Genomic DNA, 14,692 nt, shown 5'->3' on the forward strand with positions numbered 1-14,692 from the left:
ATCATTATTCGCGGCCTTAATCACCAACTTTCCTCCTCCTGCTCCTCCTCCCCTCATCTCTCATCCTCCTCCTCATCATCACCAGCATCATCATCATTATCATCCTCATCATCATCCTCATCATCATCACCATCATCATCACCATCATCATCATAACCATCCTCCTCATCATCATCCTCACCGTCATCCTCATCATCATCCTCATCATCCTCACCGTCATCCTCATCATCATTACCAGCATCATCATCATTACCAGCATCATCATCATCATCCTCATCATCATCACCATCATCATCATCATCATCATCACCAGCATCATCATCATCATCATCCTCATCATCATCATCCTCATCATCATCATAACCATCCTCATCCTCCTCCTCATCACCATCCTCACCGTCATCCTCATCATCATCCTCATTCTCATCATCATCACCATCATCGCCATCGTCACCATCCTCATTATCCTAATCATCATCCTCATCATCACGTGTGAAGTAACAGCAGAATTATGAATGTATCATTACCAATGATTACTGAAGCCTGGAGCCCTGATTTTGATTTTAATGGACTCAGTATTTATTATCTGTATCGACTATTTCATTGTTCATGTTTCAAGTTAAAGATATTGTAACAACATCCATGCAGTGGAAAAGCTGCAATCAAAAATTTGGTATTTACAGGTATAAAATTTACTAACACAGACAGGTCCGGGCAGAGTTTAAAAATATTTTTGAGGGGGGGGGGGGCATATAAATCCGCATGTCGAGTATGGAATTCCCAATTTGATGTTCGTATATATAACATAAGTCCTGATCTCATTAGATTTACAAGAAAAGAGTTTCAGCCCCCCCCCCCAAAAAAAAAAAAAAAAAAAATCTATATTAGAGGGCGTTAATCCAATATTATATTCAGGTGAATTAATAGAGTTTGGCCAACATAGTTTCAATGGGTTACCAACATGGCGCATAATACTTTGTTAGGCAAGCTCAATTAAAAAAAAATTGCGCCATGTTGGCAACCCATTGAAACCGGGTTAGCCAAACTATATCTCTATAGATACATAATATTAGATTTTGAATAATGAATATCACATTGGGAAGTCCATACTCGAGATGCGGCTTTATACCCCCCCCAAAAAAAAAAAAAAAAAAAAAAAAAAAAATCTGCCCAGGACCCGTCTTTGATAGATTTTTACCTCTTAATTGTAAATTCATACCCATAAATTCTAAAAAAATATTACACTTTCCCGCTACTTGGGTGCTGACACAATCTCTTTAAAGGACAAGTCCACCCCAACAAAAAGATTTTAATACAAAGAGAAAGATCCAACAAGTATAACACTGAAAATTTCATCAAAATCGGATGTAAAATAAGAAAGTTATGACATTTTAAAGTTTCGCTTAATTTCACAAAACAGTTATATGCACATCCTGGCTGGTATGCAAATGAGGAGACTATGACGTCATCCACTCACTATTTCTTTTGTATTTTATTATATGAAATATGAAAATTTTCTCTTCATTGTTAAGTGATACAACGAATAATTCCTCCCTGAACATGTGTAATTAGCATTGTTTACAATTTTTATTGTTCAGTCAAGTTGGTCCTGATTGTCAAATCTATAAAAAATGAAATAATGTATAATTCAAACAATAAAAAACAAAAGAAATAATGAGTGATGGACATCATCGACTGACTCACCTAGTTATGCATATCACTGTTTTGTGAAAAAATAAGCGAAAACTTTAAAATGTCATAACTTTGTTATTTTACATCCGATTTTGATGAAATTTTCAGCACTATGCTCGTTTGATTTTTCTCTATTTATTCAAGTCAGCATTTTCCTGGTGTGGATTTGACCTTTAGCTTTATTTATAATAATGGATACGTCTCAACTGCATAATTATGACAATACATTACGGGTGAACAGGACAATATAATCAACTAGACACGGACAAATTTATAATATAAGATTCATGCGACAACATGTTCAATGCACATACATACATTCTACATTTTGCCCTACATACATTTCAATGATTTGAAATGATAAATAAAGAAATAACAACGTAACAATAAGATTTGTGTAATGTGCAAGCCGCTGCGTCACCTTCTAAATGTATATTCGAGATTGCCAGAGTTGATAGGAGACAAACGTTCGCACTCAGATTATTGAACCCGTAGGTGTCGGATTCAAAGAACTAAGTGCTTTAGCTTATATCCCAGGGCCCGGTCTTACTAAGAGTTATGATTGATCCAATCAATTGTAACTCTACAGAAATCCATCAGTATCATAATTTATTTTTTTACAGGAAATTTACATGATGTCCTTTGTAAACAAAGAGAAGCACAGTGAAGTTTCAAAAAGGAAAATGGAATGCATGAATATACATCGTAGTGAGACAAATTTTTGAACAAACATACATAATAGATGTAGACGGTGCTGGCCGTCCATAGTTGCGATTGATTGGATCAATCGCGACTATTTGTGGGACGGCGCCCGGGTCTCCTTTCACTCCTTGCTTGCAATTACAATTTGATATCATTTATTCAAGTGCATTTATTGACATGATTAATGGCCTTATCTCCAAACTATGGCATAGATAAGTCAATGGAATACAAAGGATGGGCTTGCCAAGAAGAAAAATCCTTGTACGAGAGGCGATTCCCATGACTAGGAGTAAATTCTTCAGCATTTAACAAATCCAGTATGTACACAAACGGTGAGGACGAAAACAATTAAAAAGAAACATTAATCAAATATTAGAACGAACTAGAAAATCGATACCAGCGAGAGCGGAAAGAAAGGGGTGGAGGGGGGGGGGGGGGGGGGTGGGGGAAGATGGTGCATTTAAAAATGGAAGTGAAAGGAGGGACAGGGCATGGGCATGGACCCATCATCATTTATATCATATTTTCTTTTATCTTTTTATGTCTTCGGGATGAAGGTTGAAAACTCTTGCATTCAACAACGAAGACAATAGATAATGCTACATTTCTGTTAAAAATAAATGATGTAATTGTATATGGGCTTTGACCGAGTGGTCTGAGGCAACTAACCCCAACATGGATGTCCGGGATTCGAAATAGGCACAGCTGTCTGGCAAGGGATATTATCTACATTGCTATTTTATCTTCCCTCAAAGGAAAATATGAAAATGCTATATGTCTGTATGAGCTATATTGATACAGGTCTACGTGCACGTGTTGAAAAAAAAGAAAGAAAGAAAAAATAATGGCGATGATGACGAGTCTAAACCACGTGATCAAACATGAAGTCAAGCATGTCAACGGTACGGAGCCTTCGTGGGACCTTGTACTGGTTCGCAGTCGTATTGGTCGTGTTGAGTACATACTTCTTCAAATCTTCAAACGTGCCGGGCTTCATGATGTGAATACGAGGACGGGAGATGGCGCCCTCTCTTCTCAGTCTCTCGTAATCGCTGTTTCGATGACGGAGCTCCTTGTCAATCTACACCCGAACAAAGAGAGAGAGCGAGGGGGGGGGGGGTAGAAAACAATGTAACCAGTATAGAATCCGAGGGGGGGGGGAAGCAAGCAACCCCGCACGCTCTCTGTATTATGAAATTTGCCTATTGAACATAGGCCTACATACTAATATAATATATATGATATTATAATCTGATACAATAATAATACATCAATGCGAAAACTTACAAAGTGCTGTACGAAAAAGATTAATATAAAAGTAAACGAAATGAAACACTACTTGCAATATATAAAAAACAAATTAGACGTGAGCATCTCCATGAACATATTAATAAAGGCACTGTTTAGGTTTATGAAGTAATGCATTCCAATATTTTGGGACAAACACAGAAAATAACGTATATGTAATAATTCACATAAAGCGGCACAGTTAAATTATAGCATTATTGTAAATTTTAAAAGCATTTAATTAACTAATAAACCTTTAGTTTCTTTATGTAAGTGCTTAAACAGTCCCGAGAAAGCAACGCGAGATAAAAATGTAATTTTGCAAACGTGGTTCCTTGTTGGCCAATTTTGACATAATTTTCAAAACTAATAATGTGTTTTATTCTTATTCCTTTCCGAATTTCCCTTTTTTGTTCCGCCTTAAGTATCGGGGATTTTGGGGAGAAGAGGGGGGGGGGGGGGGGGGGTAAAGTGCCTCAATCTTTACGCCATTAAATAAAGGATTAAGAAAGTGAGGAATCTTGTTTTGTAGCAACCTGTAACATTATCTATTACTTATTACAAAGACCGGTAAGCCTCTGCATATTATAGTGCACAGAATATGATAATTTTGGTGAAAGGCGAAATAAATGCAGACAGGTGATGTTTTTATATACCAACCAAATTCATGATTTCATCGGATGTCGTGGTTCCTTGTTGGCCAAGCTCTAAGAACATCACGTAATACGGCATGTCTTCTGTCTCTTCGAAAGCTGAAGGAGAAATCAGTTAGAAATCAAAGAATGAACTGTTAAAAAGCAAGGCTTCGTGTTGTTTTGGCATGATAGTTTTTGTTGTTAGGCAACTTATCTCTTCCACCCAAAACCAGGAATCAACCGAATTCGTTTATAATCATTTTAGTTCGATATTGGGTGATTTCAAGTACGATGTTGAAATCTGGTGTTGGTGTTGTGACAACACCAACACCAGCCACAACACCGTACTTAAATCACGCTGGTGTTGGGATTGACCACGGAAAAATATGACGTATTTCCGGCAGTTCGTGTTGAGCATGGTGTTGAATGTCGTCTGCTGAACCGAGCAATACAACTGGTGTTGACGATCTACGTGTAATTTTCCCATTCACCAACACCAACCCCAGGGATTGGGAAAATCGTGATTACAAGTTCGGTGTTGGTGTTGATGAACTGTAGCCGGCGAACACGATGAAACATCCCCGTAAAATTATATTTTACAGTTAAAGACGAGCGCAAATCATTAGAGTTTTTTATTTTTATTTTAATGATATGTACGCTTTCTGATTCTTGCAGTGATTTTTACCTTTGCATTCTGTACGATAAGATTTTACTGCAATTTCTCCCCGATTTCACTTCCGTCGTCGCGTGAAGTTGAGATAATCAGCAGCGCAGGGAAGAGGCGTGACGTCATAGGCTATCGATAACGCAATTGGTATCGTTCCTCTGAACCCAGCTCGGTGTTGGAGCTCGGTTCAGCGGCATTTTCACGCTCTCAACACCTACGCCAACACCGAACACCGTACTTGAAATCACCCATTGGGTCAGATGCATAAAAAAAATTGCTTTTGCTTGATTCCGTCAGCATAAATAGCTGTTACTTTTGCTTGAAGCAATTGCTTGCCAGCTAGCAATTGCCACTTGATATGCATCTGACCCAATATCTAGCCAAGCAAAATATCAACAATTGCTTTATTTCATATGCATGACCCTTTGCTAGTGCTTGAACCCTTGCCTTTAGAAAGCAATTGCTAACGGTTTGAACAATAGCGACGTCACGCTACAGCGGGCTGGTGCGAACACGACTCACAGAAAAGGTATGACTCAAACGCAGAGGAAATAGGAATGCGCGCAAACGCAGCTGTCAGAGATGCTCCAGCTGCAGATCACCAACGCATGCAAGGCGATGGCTTCGGTCTCAAGGATGGCGGCGCGATGACATCTATGCATAAGGTCTATTCCTGCAAAGTTTGACAAATGGCTATGACAAGTTCTTTCGAGAATGAAGATGCACACTGTCCAAAATGAACCCTGGGGATTTGGATGTCATACTATATACTTTCTCCCATCTTTCTCTTTTCTCTGTTTTGTACAGAGCCCGTATGGTGACGTGACATGTTGTGTCCATAACTCCTTCCCATGAGTTAGTAGCTCGTTACCTCGACTTTTATAACTAGTTCCTTAGACTTAAAACACGATACCTCGACTAATAACTTGTTTCCTCGACTTATAATTCTTTCCGTCGACATATTCTCCGTTCCAACGACTTAGAACTATACTCCAACAATGAAATCCCTGATTGGATGGTTGGTGAACAGTGTTAGCATTGTAACTACCACCGAATGACAAACTTACAATGATAGTAACTGTTATGCAATGGAATCTATAGGGGAAGGCGGGGTAAGTTGAGCATAGGGACAAGTTGAGCCACCACCCCCAGGCCAATGATGAATTAGTCAGACATTGTGGTGGTGGTGTCATGTATTGATGACCCATTACATAACCCTTTACTCCACCACATTGTTTTTTATTTTGAAACAAAAAGTACTTTTTTAGAGAGAAAAATACAAATTTCAGCCAAAAAAGTAAAAAAGGGTGTAAAAAAGATCAGTGCTTTTTACCCACACACGTCTTTAAAATATAATAAAGAAATAAGAACAATATTGGTAGTCCAGGTATGGATCTTCATTCTTGTCATGGTCTTTTACATGATGGATGCATAAGAAATGTGTGGATGTAAAAATATCGCATTAAGTTAGGACTGGGGTACTTTGAGCCAGCCAACATGGGGCAAGTTGAGCCATGGTAATTCGTATGGTAATGTATGATAAAAAAGAAACAAACCTTGAATAGCCATTGATATGCAGGCAGAGGTGCAAATTCACATGACAGTTCCTTTACTTTGAGAGGGTGTTAGTATTTATAAAGAATTAGCAAGTGAAGACTTGAAATAAAAAATTGACATGCTGGTTCTTCCCACATACATTTTGTATACGCAGTTTCAACTTACCCCACAAGGTGGCACAACTTACCCCACATATGGGGCAAGTTGAGCCATTTGACATCGGTTTTTTCAAAGGTCACAATGAATTTCAGTGTGGGGGTAGAAAGTTATATATAGGTGAAAAATATTTCCCAAGAATCAAATTTAAAGGTAAGGTACTTATTTCTACAATATTATTAGTCATATCAATTCTAACATGCAAAATGCAAAAAGTGTCACAACTTACCCCGCCTTCCCCTACACTCTAAAAATATTGAGTAAAAGTGTTCCATGTAATGAGTGTAATTATGTGTCCAACCAACATTGGGCATTTATTTTGGGCATTTATCCAGTGTGATGAAATTTTTGCTCATTCTAAAGTAATTGCTGCTACTTTTTTTTAAACCTCACTGGACAATATGCTTCCCGCATTGGGTAAAATACTGTCCCAAATTGGTTGGACCCATAAATGGCTGCTATTACTCAAGCATTTATTTTGCTTATATAGTTTGCCACTGCATTTGTTTTTTCACTACTTTGTCTTATCCTTAAATTGTATTCATGTCTAAATTTTGTTATGACACTACTATAAATTTGTCACATTACAATGTACTTTCATGTCATACTATGATTATGTTTATGTATTGTAAATTTATTTTGACTTTACAATAAATGCAGAAACTCCTGGAAAAAAAAATACCCTCGTGATGGTTAAAATTTTATCCAATATTTTTTTACAGTGTATGACGTACTTTTGTAACATTGTGTAGAGCAATAAAATCAGTTTATCAAAGCAAATGACACTTAATATAACCCCCGTAAAGTGGTGTACAGCTTACATGGCAGTGTGATAAAGATTGAGAATATAAAAATTTGGGAAACTCATATATATAATATAATATAATATAAATTTACGAAATACAGATTTTATCACCGATTATAATAAATTGAGACGTGGGGGGCGTATTTTTATGACACTTCAGAGGGGTCTATATCTGAATGCGCGGGAAGTGAACATGATGAATATCAGATAAGAAATTGTAGTGTTGTTGAAATAACATAAGAGCCAATGTAGACAGCAGGTATAGTGGAATTCAGTCTTGACTCTCTGAGTCCAGTTTAATGTCTGATTCAATATTGTACATTTAGGTGTGGCTTCACTCAAGCACGATAGTGCAATTCAATAGCTCAACTTAAACATGTAAGATTACAATGTTTGCAGTAACTAACCAGGTGGTGACCTGAATATCTTTAACTGTTCATGCACAACATTACTTTGAATACATTAAAGTTGCATCAATGATTGTATACACACCATTCTCCCCCTTGTCAAACTTGAACAGAGTAAAGTGGTGACAATAACAACACGTTAAACTTTCAAACTGATTATTCTATGTACTTGCAATATCTTTCCAAACTAAACACATTTGTTTTGGTGTTTTTTTCCAATTTATCCACATGTAAATCTCTCCAGAATTGATTGTATACACAACAGAAATGAGTGTTAAAGTTGAAGGTTGAAGATGTATTCATATCGACATACGGAATCCAAACCGACTGATGACTTATTGGAAATACCATAATAGCTTTAGGTCTAGTCTAGATCTGTACTGACCTCACAAAATGTTGTTAGCGCTAACAGTGCACTATTACAGGGCCCCTGCTACAACCGGTAATTGGGCAGCGATGCCTATCGATGCGTAACTTACACATTGAAATAAATGTTTTGACTTCACAATTCGAAAGATGTGACTGAGCCCCCGGGGGGGGGGGGGCAGTCAAATATATTGCTGTACACACGCGTGACAAAAAAAAAAACGCGTTTAAAGGGGTGTTTTTCAGTTTTGGACGCGGTCCGCGCATGGACTCATTAAGGATATCATAAACACCGATTTTCAAGAAAAAGGGTGGTTTTGAAAGACTGTTCAATGGTCGATCGCGGGGTCAAACGTATTTAGGGTATGTTTTTATCCCCAAGCTTTTTCCCCGAGGTCATATTTTGGCGACAACTTGTTTAGGGGCCAGAATGTGTAAATAAAGCCCGCGAAAAACTCGTTTAGGGGGTGCTTGGAAATTCCTTGGTCACGTGTGTGTACAGCAATACATTTGACTGCCCCCCCCCCCCCTGGGGACTGAGCTTACTGTTCCGTTAGGCAAACAACGTTTCTGTGCGGCCGGCTCTGGACGTTAGTAGTTATTTGTTCTGAAAACTCTACAGTGAGTGAGTGTCCAGATCCAGGCTATATGGTAGGTCCGGAGTCGGTTCAACGATGTGGCAAATATATAGTGATTAAAAGGTATATAATTATTAAAAGGTACCTGATGATGATTTCGGAATAAGGGTGCTCTCAGCTACTGCATAGTCGATTAGAATTACAAATTTCAGCTGATCCACGGCCGACTGGAGACCTTCTTTCAGGACAACCTGATTCATCTTCTCGTAACGCAAGTTCAGGATTAAGCCCAACCTGCCGAAAGAAGTTATAATGACATACCAATAATACACAAAACCGTATACGAACATTACTGTAGTAAGAATTACACACAAGACGTATTAAACTTTGGAACAGTTCTAACACTCCCGAGTCGAAGCCGAGGGCATTTGGACTGTTTAAAAGATAACAAGTGTGTGTAATAATTTATGCCCGAGTAAAATTTATGGTGTGCATTATTAATATTGGTTTATAATAAACAAATAATAAAAATGATAATATAGGATTTGTATAGCGCACGTACCCATCTTGCTAGGTGCTCCTATATTACCCCGGCTTAGCTATAGGGTTAGGGTTACCGATTCTGGTGCGCACAGCTTTTTGAGGAATTAATTCCTGCCGGTGCCCATTTACCTCACCTGGGTCGAGTGCAGCACAGTGTGGATACATTTCTTGCTGAAGGAAAACACGCCATGGATAGGATGCGAACCCATGACCATCTGTTTGAAAGGCGTGAGTCAGAACCACTAGACCACGACAAACCCACATGGATCCTCGTTTTTTATTGAAAATCATTCTCATCTAAATACCATGAACGGTCAATATAACAAGTTATTGTAGTACCAGCCATTGGGGAATTTTCATATTAACTAAAAATAAATGACTAAACCACGTGGTAGATTTCAACCACTGTTAATTACGATTCATACCACCGCTTAAAAGGTAACACCAATTACATTCACGATATAACCACAACGTTATTCGGACTTAGCCGCAGTCGTTTTCAAGGATAAAAATTTTGCCACATATGAAATCCCAAATTTTGACATTTTTATTCCCATATCTTCCTCTGCAATCAGTAGAAGTACATTTATGGCTCATTGGAATACCCCCTTGCAGCCTATCGAATGTATCATAATGAAAGTAACCAGATAATGGCAAGTCGCTCAATCTTTAAACCACGTATCCTCAAAAGGCTAAAACTGAAGATGAATGGTGGAAGCAATCCACAAGTTTCATGAGAACAGCGTGCCCAACACAGGTTCTTTGCGTAGACTAAAAAAAAAGAACCATATGTTATTGAATAACATTTGGGTATCACGTCGGGGATATTGCGATGTGTCATCCAAATTGCTAATTCGTTAACCCTTTCTGCTTTTCCTTGTTGAATTCCAGAGAAATCGCAGGAGGGTACTGCGTGCATATGCCCAAGGGTATTTTCATTATTCTTATTACGATTTTCTTCATTGGACATTTTACTCACCGATACATGAATTCGAATGTAGGGCAGTTGTAGTGATATCCAGTTATCCGTACGACATCTCCGACCCGGTATCTATATAGACCACTCTCTTGGGTGAAGACGATCTCGTACTCCTGCCCGACCTCGAGCTCATCGATGAGAAGAGTTTTAGGTTGGCTCTGTTTCCTAAAATGAATATTAGATCAAACAAACGTGAATACCGATTACGCATTATTGTCACGTCAGCAAAACCGATTCTAGAAACGACCCAACATGTTAGTTTCTACCATGTTATTAAATGACATAGCATCGGTAGGCGTTTAGTAAAATTCGTTTGTGTACCCTGTTCCATAACTCATTAGTGGATATGTCATAGAGACGCTGGTTACTTTTCGGCCCAACACTACTCAGGGGCCGCGGACGCGGGGGGCTGGGGGCCGAAGCCCCCCCCCCCCACTTTTTTTCCAAAACCGTGTACAAAAACGTAAAAATGACCATAGGATTGTGATTTTTTGAATGGTCATTCCCCCCCCCCCCACTTTAAAACCCGTTCCGCGGCCCCTGCTACTCTTGCGCCATCTACAAACCACCGGCGCGCCGCTAAGAAGACTTTCTTTAGTTAATGATACCATCAAGCATTTAACATGCTATATGTCACGTGGACCAATCATTGCCGTGGATTCGACCTCGCGATAACCATGCGACAACGTCTCCACGATCATCCTTGTCCATAGCCCTGTAAGTTTGTCTCAGCAACTATAAGGACCAATGAAAAGCTTGCAGGCATAAACAATTGGTTTGCCGGAATACCGGGGATGAAAGTAAATGTGTAATTAACCGTTTCCAAACCTTTGTCGCACCATGACCGTGTAAAGCAAGTTGGAACTTGGGCTTGGTCTTGTTGATTAGTGCATATCGGAACCTGTACCTGCAGAGGGTCTGATTGAAACGTCGCAGAAATGTCTTCGAGAACTTCTTGAAACCTGAAAAAAACCTGTAATCTAGCATGTTCCAGTTTCCTCAGCTACCCGCAGAGACTCTACGCAGACTCTATTTTGGAGGTCTCCGCAACAAGCTGAGACCTACGTCGGCAGCAATTCGGAAAAGGACTTGCAGTACGTTTTATCCGACAAGTCCTGATTTATCCGGCAATTACCATTGTTCTTAACCGATCAAGATCTAAGAAAGATTACAGATCTGACAATTTGTTGGACATATTTTGTTTAAACAAACACGTACTACAATTCAGTGATACGAGATTATTGTTTAACCGTTAGAATAATATATTTACTCACGAGTCTTCAAGTCTGATGAACTCGAAGAAGGCCAAGCTTGGCCAGAATGCCATACTACGGTTATCCTCATGATACCAAGGAGAACATGCGAGAAACATTCCCTCTGAACTTCCGTATCCAATATTCACTAATTGCAAGCCTAAATTGAAAAAAAAATCCCAAAGAACTTTCACTTTGATTGATCACGATCAATCGCCTATATAACCCCTGTTTTAAACTAATTATATGAACATTTAGACTCGTCAGACTGATAATATTTCATTTCCAGTCGGGAAATTAATTTTGAAAAATGAGCGGGGATTTAAAGACACGTCAAATCAAATATTCTATTAACTTTAATAATGATAATTACTGTCAATTTTAGCTCATGGTACTCTGAACACATTATCCTATTCAGTCTAAAGATCACCAATGAACGGCTGAAGAGGTGGAAATATGGACAAGATGGAAAAGGCGGCAATTTTGTTACCTGTCAAAAAGTGTCATAATTTACATACCTGAAGCATATGTTTTCTTAAGATCCGGCCAAATTCCAGTGTTATCTACTCCGTACATGAGCTCAAGATTCGGCCACAATCTCCTCATTATACCATCGAACCCTTTTTTGAACTGACGTCTAAGCTCGCCCGCCCTCTCCGGATGACCGTTGCCAAGAGCCTGTTCCAGAGACGACCTGATGCCATCATCATCATCAAACTTCACCTTCTCATTAATTGTTCCACGCTCGATGTCACAAACAATGTCCTCCCAACATTGCTCCAACTGATTCATCATAGAGGCAATACTACCTATAAAGCCGCCACCGAGTGCACCAAGATTCGGATCAAGGAGAGCGAACAAAAGGTGAACGTAATTCGCTGTTTGAAAGGACTGGATTCGAAAGCCTGAGGGTGGTGTCGAATAGCATGATGCAACGAGGCCATCATCCTCATAAAATGACAAAGCAGACCTGATACTCCCTCCACTTTTAGCTCTAGAAATTACAGGATGGACATATTGGAATAGCCTTTTCTGAAGGAGTCCGAGGCGTGGGCAGATGTTATGAATATTGGCGAAAAGAATATCGAGAGCGAGTGTTAAGACATACTTGTGATTTCTCTGTGGGAAATACTTTGAGGGACCAGTCGTTCCGGAAGTTTGGATGAACGCATCTGGTAACTGTTGTGTCATAACACCACGTTCTCCAGCCATCACGCGCTCAATAAAGGGTTTGTAATCTTCATAGGTCGTCAACGGATGACGTTTGCGGAATTCTTCTACGTTCCAGATGTTCTTCAATTTAAAGTTCCTTCCGTAGACGGTGTCCCCATTTTCCTTTAGAACTCTCATAAGAAAATCTCTTTGCACACGCCGTGGGTTTATCCATCCTGCCTTAAGTTTTTGGAGGTGATACTTTCCTCTGATGTAAGAAGTACCTGCATAGTAAAGTTGATGCAGGGCCGACAGAACTCCCTGCTGAGGAGATGGACGAAAGGTCAGTATCCACAAGAACAGGACAGAGATGCACATAGCGACGACAGCAAGGAATCCTTGACATTAGAAATAGGAAAAATGAAAGCAAAAGATTCGTTTCAATTGCAAAATAAATCTCCAAGTGACCACTGAGAGTTTTCTGATGGAAGCCCGGGTGGCCACTTCCATTCACGAGTGGATACCATGCGCGACCATGAGATCTCAAAAATCACACTAAACACGTATTTTCCATATTCTGAAAATGCACCCCTTAACAAGTATTGGCGTGTGAAACCCTACCCTTAACAAGTATTGGAAACAAAACGATACTATTGGCAAGATTCCCTGAATTGAACCCCTTAACAAGTACAGCGATATTTTAATTGTTATGTCACGGACGTCGGTCGTCGGTTTTACCTTTACCTAGCCCAACTCGCACAAATCGTACTCTAAACACGTAATGTTGACTCCGAAAGTACATCCTTTATAAAACATTTTAGTCTTGATTTTTATACCCTCGCAAATTTGACCATAAACACGTAGCTTTCCTAGCGAAATAGATACCCTTTTTTCATTATTTTAGTGTTTTTGACACCTTTATTACGTTACGTACGTAACGTGCCCTATCTTGAAAAAGACATCCTTTTACGTGTTTTCTTGGTCGCGCATGGTATCCTCTCGTCAACGTTAGTGGACCCCCCCCCCCCCCGGGATGGAAGTTGTATCCTTTAGTATACTACGTTAATGTCTACTGTCATTAATCTTATATCCACCTTTTTTTCTTGCAGACTTGTGTTTGGATTCCTTGTTTCGAGTTACAGCATAATAGTTCAGCCACCTTGGCCTCTAAAGGAGGATATCGTAGCCGGAAAAAGATAGAGATCATTAGGCCATACAATATTTTAATTTCAAGAAATTACCGAATATTATTCTGACAAATACTACTGATAACGTATATTTCTGATCACAAAAATGCAAATGTCACGACTTACCATATAACATTGGTGCCCAGTTTCCGTAAGGTAATGATGTTGCTTCATAAGTTGCCCATGCTGCCATGGCTGCTATCGAACCCCATATGCCAGAAATGGCAAGTAACTTGGAAGCAAGCATTGTCGAAATCACCAGCTTATTTCACTTATTTCAGAATTTAAGTGGAGAACTTCTCTGACTAATTTGTAGTGAACTCTATGAACAAAACCTGTATCCTTGACGAGAAATTAGCATCGTTTTTGCAAAAGTTTCCTAAACTTTCCGTGTTTTTTTTCACGATGGGAGCTAACACCTTAGAACTGATACAGAGCAATCAGTCATGAGAATGGCATCGTGCCAGTGAATACTATACAAAGTCATGTAGAATAGTTTAACTTATTACAGATAATAATCAACCTTCCCTACCAATGCAAATAAATTTAATCAAACAATGTTTGCCTATTGTGATCATTTTATTAGCGATACTTTATTTTACTATCAATGGGAACAGGCAGCAGGGGGTGAGGGGGGGGGGGGGGTCAGTCTACCTCAGAAAGTTTGAATACTTACATTTTTCAGAAAATTTCACGAAATGATTCACTTTCACTTTAGAAAGTACG

The 14,692-nt window shown here is 39.1% G+C and overlaps 1 protein-coding gene across 1 annotated transcript; it reads right to left on the reverse strand.

Moving 5' to 3' along the window:
• Positions 1-1,949: 1,949 nt before the first annotated feature.
• LOC129274884 (uncharacterized) lies at positions 1,950-14,423 on the reverse strand. Its single transcript, XM_064108818.1, has 7 exons — positions 14,093-14,423; positions 12,146-13,177; positions 11,649-11,787; positions 10,375-10,539; positions 8,998-9,146; positions 4,342-4,433; positions 1,950-3,475 (listed from the first exon to the last, which is right to left on the reverse strand). The coding sequence occupies exons 1-7, from the start codon at positions 14,211-14,213 to the stop codon at positions 3,257-3,259; spliced, it is 1,917 nt and encodes a 638-aa protein (XP_063964888.1). The 5' UTR covers positions 14,214-14,423; the 3' UTR covers positions 1,950-3,256.
• Positions 14,424-14,692: the final 269 nt, after the last annotated feature.

Source organism: Lytechinus pictus, chromosome 13, assembly GCF_037042905.1.
Source record: "Lytechinus pictus isolate F3 Inbred chromosome 13, Lp3.0, whole genome shotgun sequence".
Classification (NCBI taxonomy): Eukaryota; Metazoa; Echinodermata; class Echinoidea; order Temnopleuroida; family Toxopneustidae; genus Lytechinus; species Lytechinus pictus.